At 38.2% G+C, this 15,674-nt stretch overlaps 2 protein-coding genes across 2 annotated transcripts in view; one reads left to right on the forward strand and one right to left on the reverse strand.

The window, feature by feature from the left end:
* RTN4IP1 (reticulon 4 interacting protein 1) overlaps positions 1–15,674 on the forward strand; it is a 97,011-nt gene that overhangs the window by 61,916 nt on the left and 19,421 nt on the right. The window lies entirely within an intron of this gene.
* The window catches only part of CRYBG1 (crystallin beta-gamma domain containing 1), a gene marked incomplete at its 5' end in the record, with an annotated part of 48,822 nt that overhangs the window by 14,076 nt on the left and 19,072 nt on the right, over positions 1–15,674 (reverse strand). The window contains 8 exons of the mRNA XM_081033579.1: positions 139–251; positions 1,177–1,209; positions 1,406–1,532; positions 7,054–7,199; positions 7,291–7,417; positions 8,150–8,304; positions 8,984–9,019; positions 12,331–12,457. Of these exons, the coding sequence (XP_080889705.1) occupies positions 139–251; positions 1,177–1,209; positions 1,406–1,532; positions 7,054–7,199; positions 7,291–7,417; positions 8,150–8,304; positions 8,984–9,019; positions 12,331–12,457 (864 nt within the window). The remainder of the gene's footprint in view (positions 1–138; positions 252–1,176; positions 1,210–1,405; positions 1,533–7,053; positions 7,200–7,290; positions 7,418–8,149; positions 8,305–8,983; positions 9,020–12,330; positions 12,458–15,674) is intronic.

Here is a 15,674-nt window from a genome sequence, read left to right on the forward strand (position 1 = left end):
CACTGCGGTTCTCCCAGGGCCTTGTGTTATTGGTGGTTTCATAGGGTACCAAGCACCTAAAGATGTCACTAAATACTTGCTGATGTGTGAATTCTATTTCCCCCAGTGACGGCTCTGCGAGTCCACTATTTTGCTTACCTGCCTCCTAAAACCCTGCAAGACTTGGTAGAAAATGAATCATCAAGTTGACTTGTTGTTTCCTCAAAACTTTGACTGCAACCTTGAAACTCTGGTTCCGAAAACAAGTGAATCTTTGAAAAAGTAAATGGAAACACATACAATTATTTTGCAAACACACGAAATCATTCAGCCTTTGAAATAATGACCCAAACACAACCTGTTAACTCTTTACAGTCAGTAAACTGGTATGAATTTTATAAATCTTTTAATTTTCTACTTCTACATTAATTATCAATTAGAAATACTTTGGCTGCACCACTCATGGTTGTTTAAGCCAGAGACATCAAAGGACAATCCAACAGTAGAGGCAGCTTTCTATAGAATACCCTGTCTCAACAAGCTGTGAGGCATTTTAAAGCTTTAATGTGACCAAAAGGAATTGTTTATCAGTTCTAACATTTACAGGAAACTATATTTGGGAAATGCAGTATAGTTTTCCTCTCAGTGGAAGATACTTGCTGACTTACTAGAATTTGTGTATGCCAATCAAGGAGGCGACAGTGGTGTTTGTGCCTCCACAATTAAGGCTGTCTGAACACTTCCAATAAAAAGCCTAAATAACCAATGTAACACTTTGGTTAATGTAGACAGTCAGCATTCAAAGGCTGGAGTGAGAGACCATATAAAAGAGACCATACAAAATGTCTGCCTAATGCAGACACAGCAAATAGGAAAATTCATTTTACTGTTTATCACAATAACTATATGTACTGTTTGAAATATTAATCTTAGTGTAGTATATTAATGTAAACCAATTCAATGTAATAACATAAAATTCAACTTTACATAATAAGAGCATTTTATTGGAAGCATTTAGATATGGGTCAATGCTATCAAGTATTAAAGTTTAATTTAAAAAACACTTATGCTTTCAGGCAAAAAAAAATTAAAAAATAAAACTAACAAAATGTCCCAAATGTCTGACATTTTACATGTAAGTTAAGCTTTTCGATGGAAGGCCCCTAATTATAAAAAAAAATATATATTTTTTGTTACCTGATTTCGTCTCCTTGGACCAGTGAAAGAATCCTAAAAAGTTTTAAAAGAAAGAAGGAAATGAGTAGAGCAGAACATTTTGAAAAAGTTTTTTCTTCCAGATTAGCAATTACTGTTAAAAATAATCTCAGAATAGCTTCTATAGTGTTAAGTATTACATGAACCAGAAGCACATTCCGGAAATCCAGAATCCAGTTAAATATTCTCATACAAAAATATAACTCCTTACCAAACATATGGGTTGAACAGAAGAGATCTTACAATTTTTCCCTCCCCAGTCCTCGAAACTGGTATAAAGGCCTTTATCCAGTATATACTGTTCTCCTGTGAAGTCAGGATTTTCATAGGCTACCCACCTAAAGAAATAAAAACACTGATTTGTTATAGTTCATGGTTTACATATACAGTAAAACTATCACATATGTATCATACAGAAATTGTCATTTGTTTTTTTAACCAGTAATCTTAATTTTTTCTGATTCTCCATTAATCTTTTAGGAGCAGATAGATTTGTCTGGGTAACAAATCAAAGTGGCAAGTGACAGAGTATCTTTCTGTGAACCTTTTGGTGTTCTCGTTTATCCTATCCTATACCTCGAGAAAGCTTCAGTGGGGATATTTGTCTATATTTTTTTCTAATTCTATTCTAAGGAAATAATTTGGACTTTTAAGAAGTACCTGTAAAAGTTCTTTTAGTAGGCAAGTAAGAATTCTTTTTGTTATCAACATTAAAATATTTTTAATTTTATTTAATTTTATTGTAAAAATATTACAGGAAGCGGTCTCTATTGTACACATGGGGGGAAAAAGTTGACAGAAGAAATGCTTAAAAAAAAACAGCTAAGTAACTAAAATTTTGTTACAAACAGGATTTCCAACATGACATGACTATGTAATAAGCAAAATTGAACAAACTGAGAAATACTAAAAACAAATCTCTTGGAATGTTTTCGTTTATCTTTTAAGTGATCTACACTCAGGAAAACCAACACCACCAATATATTGGATGCTGTTTTCTATCCAAAGATAAAGTCTTTGAGGGGAAGAAAGTTTTTTAATTCTGTTATATTCAAAAAGTTACTCATTGTCTCCTCAATTAACTCATTGCCTTGCTGATCCTCGCACAGCTTAAAGGAATAATACCTATATACCTTTAAACATACTGAGAACCTTCCAAAATGCTTTCGTCTCTATTATCACATTTAATCTATGGAGGTACTGGTTTTCCCATTTTACAGAAGGGAAAACCTAAAGACACAGAAAAGTTCATTCATTCAACACATTGATTGGCCATTTATTATGTGCCAGGAACTAGATTGGCACTAGGAAAGCAAAGATGAAAAAGACAAAATCCTTGCCCTCAAAAGTCTACCGATGAGTAAGAAGCATCACATGGAATTAATTATTCATCAGTGTTTGTTCTGAATCTGAAGTGACTTGTCTTTCCGAGGTGACACAATCAGTGGCCAGGGATGATCGAACCTATGAGTCTCCCGAAGCTCACCAGGTTCTCTTCACTTCATGACCCCAACTGTCACTTGCCCTATAAAGTTTCCTTTCAGGCCATACTCAAAACAGTTCACACACTTCATCATTAGAACAGATTATGATTTCACTATCTAAAGGACTTAACAAAAACTCACGTACAGTCATTACTAGGAAATGAACAGCCATCAAAGAGGAAAAACACTGCAAAAGTCTCAAGTGGTAAGTTAGCTTATGACCACTGACATCTGTACATTCACTTCTGGCCATCTAAACAGAGAAATTGCTGTAAGCACCAGTCTGTCTTTCAGAAAAGAATGTTCCTCCACTTCAGAACCTCTTTAGCAATTTAAAAACCTTTACCATTGTGAGGTGAGGAATGAGGAGCCCTGGTTCTAGCTGTGGGAGTGACATTCACTTGCAGATAACTTTAAAGAGGTCACTTAACTTTTGTGAAACTTTGTTATTTTCATTTGTAAGTAAGGGGGTTGGCCCCGACCCCGGGGCTGCCCCCTGTGAGGTGGTGGTGCTGCCTCTGCTCACACAGCCTCTGGCTTATGAAGAGAAGTGGCAGCAGGACCTGAGCACAGAGCACTTACTGTGTGGGGAGAAATATCTGCATAGCAAGAACATCTACTTCACAAAAGCCAGGACTTAAAAAAAAAAAAGAAAAGTTAGAGGATAAGCTGTGTCACAAAAAAGTATTCCTGGCAGGGCTCTGGGACTATAACAAGGTAGAGGGGAAGAGAGGGTGCTAAGAGGCCTTTTTGCTTGATTGTTTGACTTGAAGGTTGGGATGGGGAAAAGGCAGGAGGAGAGACTGAATGCACAGGAGAGAAGGTAACTACTGAGCAAGCTGTGGAGGAAGCTTTATCCAGTACTTTTTTTTTTTTTTACTAACAAATTTGAGTATTCAATTTCCCTATAAAACTAAAATAAATTACTTCTAAGAAAATACCCAACACCCAGGTAAGCCTATCTAATTCCCTGAAGTCGAAATAGGAAAACTCTTTAAGACGTCACTTCAATTGACATTAGTGTTGTTTTCTTTGCAAGATGCAGCCCGAGGATGAATCATCCATGAATATGAGGGTAAAAACACCCCAACACTCAGATCTGACGTTCATTCTTTGGTGTATCTATGATATAGAGCTTACTTATAACTCATACTTGAGACTCTCAAGAAAATTCCTTACTGTCCTTGTTTAAACATATCCTGTACACTGTGAATCAACATTTCTCTGTTTACAAGGTGGGCGGGGGCTGTGGGGGGAGACAGGCCAGTACAAGCACTCGCAGGTCCCGCCTGGCGCAATCTCGGCTCAGAATTGAAGGGCAGCAGGGCACACCGGCCCTTCTGTGGAGGGGAAGAGGAAAAGGAATTCTAAACCAACAGGCCTTTTTATTTCTTTTAGCTGGACTCTAGGAATATTTCCTATTGCTCTTAGTTTGTAAATATTTGCCCAGTTTCTACCATTTGAGCAAGAGCGTGGCATATAACTAGAAACTGATTAGCAGGGCCGTGTAAAGAAGTTTCCTGCGACATTCCAGTAAGAAACGGGAGGCAGTTCTTCAAACCTCAATTGCTGGATCATGAGCACCCTTCCCGAAGGCTGGTCTCTGTGTAGAGCTTGCGGTGAGGTCACCTCCCAGGGCATTTATTACCCATGTGAGAGTGACCGTCCTGGGAGAAGAATCTCAGAAAAGTTTTTTTCTGACTTTGTTTTCCATACTAAGAAAGAAAGAAAACCAAACTAACATGCCTACTTACCAATAAGAATAAAGTCATTAAAATAGTTTTTCTTTGAAACTAATAAAAACAAATAGGTCTGGGTTCCTCCGCCAAACCTTGGCACAGTGTTACCTTCCTATCCCACAGGGCCCAGCTCTAGTGCCAGCCCCTCCAAAGTCTGACCGGTGTGCAAACTGGAAAGTAATCTCTCTGCTGCAGATTCCTGAAGCACTTAATCCCTATATCTTTTGTAGCAATAATTATGTTTTATGTAAATACTGTACCTCCTTTGAGGACATAATATAATACTTTGTACATAATAGACCTTAATAAATATTTGTCAAACGACCAATCAAATATGAGGAAGCAGCTGGCCCTAGTAAATACAGAAGCCTTTCCACAACCACAGAATTTAAAAGGAAGTGGTGGAGTCTGTGTGTACACACACCTCCCTTCAACTTCCCCCCAATACCAAAACTCAACTGCTACAACCAGAAAAAAGCTTAGGCCAGGAAATGCTACTAGAAGTGAGCAAAAATAGAAATATATGAAAGCAACATTTTATTGATTTCAAATAAAAAAGGGCTGGGTGAAAAAGGAAGATTGGCTCGGGATACAATAATTCCACCTGTGCTTAATGGCATAATCTTCCTCCTGCAGGACTGGGCTCTGACTAATAGAACCAACACACCTGGTGAGTATCAAAATGTACAACTGTTTCCCCGGATTGACTTGGTCATTGTATTTTCCTTCCAAATAATTAACTGTAAAGGCGATCTAAAATACTATAGGGCCACAGCAACATTCAGGTGACTTCTGCCATACCATACCTTCTTTCTATAGCAGATTCTAAAATGCTAGGGCTCAAGAACAGGACCCAGTAGAAGGTATTTCCTGTTAAGAATGGAAGTTCCAGGACTCCCTGATGTCCTTCTGCTAAGATGGCATCACAAGCAACAAACACAAGAATTTGTTGAATATGACTAAACAGTAAAAGCATATTACGCTGTAGATACATCTCCAATATCTAGGGCTATTGTGGGAGGTCCCATAAAATACAACAGAGTTGAGGATAGAATGGGTCAAATAGCCTATGTTACCGCTCGTGACATAAAAAAACCTAACATCAAACACTTTCAACAGAACCAATGTCTAATGATTTCATATAATCATTTAAGAGTATTCTTACTTATAACAAATTATAACTGATCAGCATCCGTTTAACCAATAAACATCCGTTTCTGCCCATCCAGTATCTGTCCCCATTCTTCCTGGTGTTTGTCGGGAACTACTTACCGCAATCATATATAAGTGGCTCCTATGGAACTGAGCCTACATCTCAGCCCCAGAGGTGGGCACAGACCACAGACACGGCCCCTCCTTGGCTATCGTGATCGATTCAAGCATTGTACATGACTCAAGCCTACGGAATCAAAGACCTGCAACTTGCGTGGGAAAGGGAATCTTTTTGCTCTAGAAGTAGTGAGAGGGAAGAACAAAAGCCAGATGATGCGGCCACAGGCCAGCAGATAGAAAGGGCCTGTATAAAATGAAGCCAACACCGAAAAGAGCCCAGTCAAGTGACACAGAGAGAGACCAAGTTCTCATGACAGTGTCTGAACCCCTGCATCCAGCTCTGACAGAAGCAAAATCTTCTCCCGGACTTTTCAGTTAGGTAGGCCAATAATTCCTTGTTTACATTTTTATTTATTTAAACCATACTGTTTGACCACACCTTTTATATATGTATCCCTTTGATGAGTTTTAAAGACAATTTTTTTAAAGCCAGACTTGATCTACGTTTTGTAATCTATTTTACAAGAGCTACATCCCACAGGTTAACAGTTCAGTCTCATAAGACAGTTCCCCATTTGCCAGTCACAAATCCCCTGCCCGCTATAAACCAGGGGTTCCCACAATCCCCTCCTCGGGTTCAATGATTTGCTAGAACGGCTCACACAACTCAGGAACACTATAAAGGATATAATTCAGGTACAATCAAACGGAAGAGAGGCACAGGGCAAGGGATGGGGGAAGAGGGCACGCAGCCGAGCTTCCAAACCCCTCCAGGGGCACCACTCCCACACCTGGACGGATTCACCAACCTTCAAAAATCCCATTTTTATCACGCCAGTTTAGGTTGGCCTGTAGTCACTTGTATCCCAAAGAGTCTTGACTAATCATCTTTCAATAAATACTTATTTTAGCAGAATAAACCATTCAAATGCTAACTCCAGGAACAGTAAAGCAATTATCTTTATGTGAAAATAATAGTGAAGAAATACAATGGAGCAGGTATAAGTCCACAGGAAAATGGAAAGGGACTTTGTCCCAACCTCAGGTTTCTAATGTTAGATCACTATTATTATTCCCATCATAAGAAATTCATGAGACCTTTCCATGCAGAATGACAAAGGCATTTCTATCATGAAACCCAAAAGCCTAATCCAATGTTATATTACACATGAAAAAAGATTATATACGAAGATTTTAAAAAGCAGTTATGAAAATACTGTGGCAGTAGGTATTAAATGATGTATTTAATGTTTAGTTGTTGAGCTATTCATTTCTTGAGTGCCTACTCTGTCAGAGAATCTATTAGTTTAACACAACCCAGGTGAAACCCATGTTTAAAATCCCAACTGGGTTATTTTACTTACACTCCACTCAGGACATTAATAGACTGTGTCTTCACTCCATATCCGGTCTCCTTCAAATTAGCAACAATTCCTAATACATCAATACTGGAACCTTTGGATCCAAAGTTTTTTTCACTGTACATTATCATGTGAGCATTTGAAAAATCCTATTGAGAAAAAAAAAATCAAAATTAAAAGGCTAGCCATTTATTATCCAAAAAAGACCAAATATTAGCCATTGGCTTTTCTTTAACTTACACCTAATATAGGTCGTAAAGACTGAAGTTCTCCATTGTAGCCTCCCCAATCTTTCCATTCCTTGTATTCTCCTTCTTCAAGCAAATATTGATGACCTGTAAATCCAGACTTTTCATAAGCAACCCAACTGCAACAGAAAGAACATGAAGAACTAGTTAATTGTCAGGAGTATTAACATTTTTCCAATGTATATACCAGTTTCACTGACAAATACAAATAGTTATAAAGCTAGACATGGACTCAATTGGTAGGACTACTGGAATTCTCTAAAACTTAAGAGACAAACAGAATGGCGCAAAGGAAAAAAAATCTAAGAAATACACATCAATGTTCTGTAAAGGAGTACAGGGAAGTCAGAGTGTGTGTGTATGTTTGTGTGTACATGTATGTATATTTAATAAGAAATGACTCAAAAGAACATCAGCAAATAAAACTGGATAAACTGTCTTCAACTAGCTATTTAACTGTTACGTATGTTTGGGCTATTTACAACACCGTTTTTAGTGTACACCTCCAAACGAAATGTGTAAGATCTATAAAGCAGAAAACATGACCATAAAAGCAGCAAACTATGTAACAGTTGAATAGTTGGGAGCATAATATTAACAAGATTGCAGATTTGATCAATCTGGATGGGCCAATTTATCAGCTTTGCTCTTCTGACTGATCCCAAACCAGGCCCTGAAACGGGTATCAAATCCAGGTCACAATTGGCTGAAGAGAACGCGTTTGAAATTCACTCTCCTACAATCTGGAATTGTGTTATTTTTTTTTTTTTTTTGGTGGTGGGGGGGGCATATTTATTACCTTATTAAAGAGAAAAAAAAGAAATTCTTACAGGTTATGTCTAACTACTTACACGCCTCTTAGAACTTTCATAGATCCCACTGACGTCAATGGCAAATCACCTCCAGTCGTTTCTTCTGTTTCACTTCCTTCCACAATAAAACTATACATATCTGTTTCTAGTTCCATACATTTTCCTTCAAAGAAAGGCTTTTCATAAATCACTACCTGTAACAGAAATGCGACATACCAGTAATTTTTAAGAAGTTAAATATCTCAATAGCTAAACATTAAATCAGTCATTTAATATCACCAAGTCCTAGAACACAAGTTAAAATGTCCTATTTTAAAAAATTAACTAAATAACAGTATCTGATCATTTTAAACATCAGAATTATTTTTCCTTTTGTGGTATAGCCCAAAGCCAAGGTCTAAAAGACAATTTATAAATAATTGGTTTTTGTTACAGTGTCTAGAACTGATATTTAGAATTTTGCTTAGGCCAAACTAAAGAACCGGAGGATTCAAAATTGCTTTAAAAATGAAACGAATTACAGATTAAACTATTTGATGTCCGAAGCAGAAAGAGCATTTTGGAGGAAGGAGAACTTGTCTTGAAAGAAAGTTTTTCTCTGGCTCACTGGCAAGCAACAATAGGTCCTGCAATTAGTAAACACAACTAAAATTATCAACACAATACAACAATAAACCTTTTGAGCCATGGCTACCCACGCTTTAGTGATAACTAGTGCCATTAGCATCTTTTTCCAGCTTGAAGGATGGCAAATGTAAGGATTGTAACTTCCTTTGGCTGCAGTTACACTTTATGGGGGTTGATAAGTAAAACCACACAAGTATCTTCTGAAAATGGAGTGGGAATCAGATTGAAAGTATATATATTTTTTACCTTTGGATCTGTAGGGAGCTCAACTTTACGGCCACCCTGAAAAGAAAATAACACAGAAAAGTGGTTTTTTACTGATACATTATCCTTTTACATTATACATGGCAGTTTATGGTAAGCCATCGAACCTAACAAGGTTTGTTTTAATTTACATTGAGATGGTTCTAAAATTACCAACAATGCAGATGAAAACACGAGGAAGACAGTCTAAAGCAGAATCTCACAGAGGTGGTCTATAAGCGGAATCTCCATGTTCCGTGTGGTTTTTGTTGTTTTTTTCTTTTATAGACTTTTATTTTAGCTTGGACATCATACTTGGTAGTTTTATACACATGATAAATTGAGGCTACTTAGAAATGATAGAATTATATAATGATATACAGCAATAGCTGAAACAGTCTCTTATATTTCAAAATTTATTGCTTGGAAATTGTTTTCAAAATTATAATTAAGAATACTTTGAAGTACAAATACCAATATATCTTTTTTGCTCTGGGCACTTTCGGAAATCTCAAATCACTTCACGATTGGAGTAACTCAACAACAGAGAAGGAGATGAATGAGATCACCTCATAAGGTTAGAGTAGAATTCTAAGGAAATATAACTGTGATATCTATGCCATGTTTGATTGCTTGACGCCCCAGAGCATAGACACAGGGAACCAAGGCCCAAATCTAGCAGTTCTCGTCATTTAAGAACCACAAGGTAACAAGAAGAAAGGCAAAGTCAGCTGTGATATCCAAACTCTCAGTAGTTCACAATGCAGAATTAGTAACAGTACTTACTAAATTTTAGTAAGTACGTGCCATGTTTTTAAAATTAAATTATAATTATATATAATATTATATTAGTTCCAGGTATACGACGTAGTTATTCAAAGTTTATGTTTTGAATAACAAAGTGATCACTATAATGTCTAGTATCCGTATGACACTATACAAGGTTATTATGATATTATTGATTATATTCCTTATGTTGTGCATTATATCCCTATGATTTATTTTATAACTGGAAATTTGTAAATTTTATTTCCTTTCACCTTTTTTTGTCCTTCCCTCCACCCCCTTTCCATCTGGCAACCATCAGCTTGTTCTCTATGTTCATGAGTCTGTTTCTGTTTTATTTGTTCGTATGGTTGTTTTTTAGATTCCATATATAAGTGAAATCATACGGTATTTGTCCTTCTATAGTGTTTTTCTTTTTTTTCAGTGGATACTCAGAAGTGGAATTGTTGGGTTTTATAGTAGCTCTATCTTTAATTTTTTTAGGGACTTCCATACTGTTTTCCATAGTGGCTGTGCCAATTTACAATGCACATGCTGTATTTCTGACACTGTTAACTGCTTCATGAATTAATTCACTGAATTAACTTTATAACAATGCTATTGGGGAGATGTAATTTCTACCCCATTGTAGAGATGAAGGAATTGAAACACAGTTGACCCTTGAACAACCTGGGTTTGTCCATTTATATGCAGATTTTTTTTTCAGTAAATACAGTCAGCCCTTCATATCAGTGGGTTTCCCCATCTTCAGATTTAACCAATCACGGATCTCAACAGTTAGGTGTGTTTTTTGATCCAATAAGTTTTAGTGTTTTGAGGGGTTTTCTTTTTAACTCAGTATATTTTTCAAAAAAAGCAGAAAGTATATTTCTCTCTTCTCTTAAAAAGCAGTGCTAAGATCTGACATCTCTGGACCCAAATTGTCCCCCAGCAGCAACCTTCATCTTCTGCATGTACTAACCCGACACTGTGCTCATCCTCCAGCCAGGACACGGGCTCTGGTTTGCCTGTCCCCACCCTCCCTTGGTTCAATTCCCAGCCGGCCTCACTCATGTCGTTTTGCTTCCTGGTCCCTGGAGGCATTTGATTGTGCAACCCCTGGCTTACAAACATGGTAAAGTTCACAATATGATCTAGAGGACTCTTGAAACAATTAGATAAACTGTTAAGATCCCAAAGGATGGGTCTATGGGGGTTGTTATACTTTTATAATAAAACCTTTTTTTAATCCCTAAAAACTCACTACATAAACCATAGAAATACTAAACAGGGTAAGAGTTAAAATCAGCAGTGGGAAAAGCAGAAGGATATTTTTCACCATATATATATATATATATATATATATATATATATATATATATATATATATATATATATATATATAACAACTTTAAAAAGTACAGCCAAAGGTGCTCAGATGCACCAAATGAACTATAATTACAAAGGAACGTGGCTGATTTTGTCAACAAACCCAAATTTGTACAACCAAGCACCCTTTTCAAAAGTAATCTATTTCAAATGCCATAAACTTCACAGTTTTTTAAATGATTAAAACTGCCTTCTAAACTGGGCGGGAGGGAGCAATTCTTTGATACCTTCACAAAGCTAACAAACCTTTGTTCTTTGAAAGTGGATTTAACTTTAGAAAAAAAGCCCCAAATCATTTGTATTAAGACCAGCAAAACTTGCAGGTAAGTAAACCACAAGCTTTGGCAGGAAGGATAAAATTAAGATGAAAAATGATCTTCCTCACTGTCTCATTTATTTCAAACCAACTCACAAGACAAACACAAAGCGGAATTTCAAAACCATGTGTGTAACGAGAGCCGCCCTCATGCCACAGGTATGTGGTGAGCGCCTTCACAACGTGGCACGTACTGTGGTCAAGACCCAGGACAACATCGAGCGGCCTGCATCTTCCCAAGGCTTCGAGTCCAGCACAAGCAAGAAAGAACAGGGCAAAACTCAGGGGTAGGGCAGAGAAAGCAAAGGCTCCTTTCTAAGGCCAATACTTGGGAAGACAACACTCGTTTAGACAGCCAGCCCCAGTGCCCCCAAAGCTGCCACCCAGCCCAGGCTCCTGTCCCTACAACGGGGCTGGTTCGGAGCGTGCCCGGCCCTTTCCCAGGGCCACCCCAACTCCTGCAGCGCATTCTCTGACATCTCCATTTAAAATCACCCTGCATAGTTTTTAAAACCCAACTTGATTCATGCTGAAGCTCTCCTAAGTGTCCCCTTCGCTGTCACATCACCAAGGTGCGCTTCCGCCTGTTTTTCCACAAATGTTGAATACTTCGCTTTCTTCACTTCTTATACCTGCCCTGGGCTGCGGCTCTGCGCGACTGAGAGTGCCTGGAAGGAAAGGCCTCGGGCTCCTCCACACTTTCTTCACCCGTAGCGTCTAGCACATTATTCTTTCTTTTATTTCTATCGAGCAGTAGGTCCTAGCTACTACATATTTGTTTTTTAAAAGTGCTGTATTGCTTCAAAGTCAGATCCTATGAATTGTCACGCTGGCGAACAATCACTGACTCCAAGAACACTTGGCCAGATTTCATTTTTACCATTTTCAGAGGCCGCATGGATCCAATGTATGCTACTTCTGTATTCCAGAAGGATAAGTCGGGGTATTCCCCAGGCTCCAGGATAAAAGGGACACCTTGAAATCCAGGTTCTTCATAAATCAGCCATCTAAATAGGCACCAAGGAAGGAAAGAAACAGAGACAGTTCATCATTTATTCGAGTGGTACATAGGACCCCACTGATGAGCAAGGAAGAGAACAGGAGAGGACTGAACTTGGACGATGTACGATCATACTTAGTTATTAGAGCCACGTTAGACTCAAGGAGGAATAAGTCATTACATGCATCTCTTCTTAAGAGTCTTCTGCTTGTCTTCTTGGCTGGCTTTGTCCACTGATTTTAACTTATATTATTAATTGCTTCAAAGTGTAAACGTCTCTTTTACTTCCAAGTAATAAAAGTACAGTTGACCCTTGAACAACTTGGGTTTGAAATTCACCTATAAGAGGACCCGTGCAGTTCAAACCCATGTTAGTCAAGGGTCAACTGCAGTTATCTGTGTATTCAGAGAGGCCCTAGCTAGGAAATTGCAAGCTTTGTTTGAAAAGGTAACATCTGATTTGTAACCAAAGAACAGGATGTTCCACCCACTCAGAAATTAATAACAGGTAACATCCACCAGAGCATAACAAGGAATATTGTCCCCACTTTACAGATGGGGTTAAGTAAATTGCCCCGGGCCACACAGCTGGAAGTACCAACTGCGGGGCTGATCCAAGCTTACTCCAGAGCCAGGCTCCCAATCACTTTTTGATGGCACTTTTTCTCATTCCAGGGAGTACTCCTATGTTACTCCTTCACAACGACTCAGGACAGCACTGTGAGCACGCCATGGCACAGTGCTGTCCTGGGGGCTCCAATGGTCTGTAAGGCTGCCTGTTCCCAGGCTGCAAAGCTGAGTTCTTGGATCTGATTTTTATGGCTTTTCAATACCATCTCCCTTTATCAGGCTTGTCAGCTGTCGCTGTGGCTGCAGTCAGGGAAACAGCAGCCCCACCCTCCCCTAATGAGCTAGAAACCAGGAATCCTTAAAATCGTGCCTGTGAGAACTCTCTAAAGACTGTGCAAAGTCTTGTCAACTTCCTGGTTCCTGGGAGGGTTCTGGGAAGGTGAGGCTGCTGGAGAAGTGACGCTTTAATAAAAGAGGTATTATATACTCTCTTCATAAACACAGGATTCTCAGCGATCACTTGTACTCTCCAATTCTTTGTTGGTCTTGCTAGTGTCCTGGCTGAGGCACTCCACATGTTCCCCAGAGCACCCTACCAAAAAGGACGGCTGTGAATGACACCTCTTAGCAGTGAAAGAGGTCTGCTTCTCCCTCTTTGCTTTTCTCTTGCTCACCATTTTAGCCCAAGGATACATTTTGGTGATAGTTTTTGTTAAAAAACTCCCCTGGATAAATCAGTGACTTCTTTAGATTAACTAATTATATAGGGATTTACAATCAAAATCCTATGAAGATCCATCAATACACACACACACACACACACACACACAGAGACACAAATGTTGAGAGGCTGTGGGTGGTGTACATGGGAGGGATCAAAACAAATCTAGGTGTTAGAAGACGGGATAATAGTTATAGTGGGGGCAAGGGGACGACCAGGAGGAAACATGAAAGAGGAAGGCTTCTGAGATACTGGTTATGCTCTATTTCTTGATCTGGATCATGATTATACTTTGAAAATTCACTCAGCTTATACACTTATGATTTATTGTGTACCTTTTTGTACATATATTATATACATATATATATTTCAATAAAGAATTAACTTAAGAAAAAAAGAGGCTTATCTTTTAAATACCACTGCCATGCTCCTAAACCACAAGAAAACAGAGGCTAAGTAAGCAGAGTCGTTTTAAACCTTCTTATGTTAAAGCCTGACAGTTCAGGGTGCATTATGTATTTTTTGAAGCTCAAAGGCACTCCACACATTTCATGCCCTGAGTAAATAATGACAGTTCGTCATGAATTGTGCTATTATGCTGACAAGCCAAAGGCCTCCACGTCTGACACTTCACAAGTGAATGCGCTGAATTTTTCATAAACACAATGGATGGCTCACAAATAAGGGATTCTGAGATTTTGAAATGATGCTAACTGAAGTACCCGTTCATGAAATCATTCCTTTTAGAGGGGATTTATTCATCTGATACTAAACATTTCACTTTCTGGAAGCATGTGATTTAGTGACCTAACACATATAGAACCAAGGTCATTTTGGGTAAAGAGGGATTTGTTAAAAAACTGAACACAAACTGACACACCTGAAAAGGCCACTGTTCTGAGACTACTTCCTTGGTGAGTGCTAAGGGCCTGCTGGGGAACTCAGACTGACAGCTCTGAATGTTGGGTGGATCTTGGAATTTGAAAACTCATTTATAGAGCATGATTCATTTTTCCTAAATTCTATTCCAACCAGATAGTGATTCATTTTTCCTAAATTCTATTCCAACAAGATGTATTATTCATGAGGCCATGAAGAGAGAGGGAAAGTCTCTTCAGGCAGTGTTATTTCAGTTTCTAACGGTACTCTTTTATTTTGCCACATACTTAGGCAATGCGCTTTTGCCTATATTATGAGTTAACAGTATGACTATAAAGTATGAACTTTTTAAAAAAAGCAAACAAATGTATGCATATTAAAGAATACTGTTTAAGTAATAACAGTGCCCATCTATACATTTATTAAAAGCATTTGTATAATTTCTTTTAGAAATACCCTTTGAGTCACACAAGGAAAATTGGTTTTATCTTGTTAACTTGTTCTCAAATCAAAAACAGTATTTCCAGCTGGATCCTGTCTTATTCTCTAGACATGAGTATACATGAATGTTGACTATTCACAGAAATCAACTGGATACTCAAAAGACTAAATATAAATGTACCAACTTCGAGGTTCATCATAGCTTACCCAAAAGAGGGTAAGCTATGATGAACCTCAAAGGGAAAAATGTACTTCTACACTGGAGAGGTGTGGGAGGCACCAATTTAACCAAGCGATCCAACTTGGTATCATTAATGGGAAGCTGGTTAGCACATGCCACCTTTTGTGATGCAATATGAATATGTGGCAATATCTACATGAAGTATCCTTTCTAAAACTGTTCAGTCTTCATCTGATCATACCTCTAGACCTAACCCCCAATATACAGAAAATTCAGGCAACAGAGGAACAAGTTAAATGGTATCATGAGGAAACACTCAGAGACAAATCCAGAATGGCATAATCTCTAAGACAGCTGACCTAAATTCTTCAAAAGTCAATGGCACGGGAAACAAAGATGGTGGTACTTTAGAGATCAAAAGAGACAGAACGA

This window comes from Rhinolophus hipposideros, assembly GCF_964194185.1.
Source record: "Rhinolophus hipposideros genome assembly, chromosome: 3".
Taxonomy (NCBI): domain Eukaryota; kingdom Metazoa; phylum Chordata; class Mammalia; order Chiroptera; family Rhinolophidae; genus Rhinolophus; species Rhinolophus hipposideros.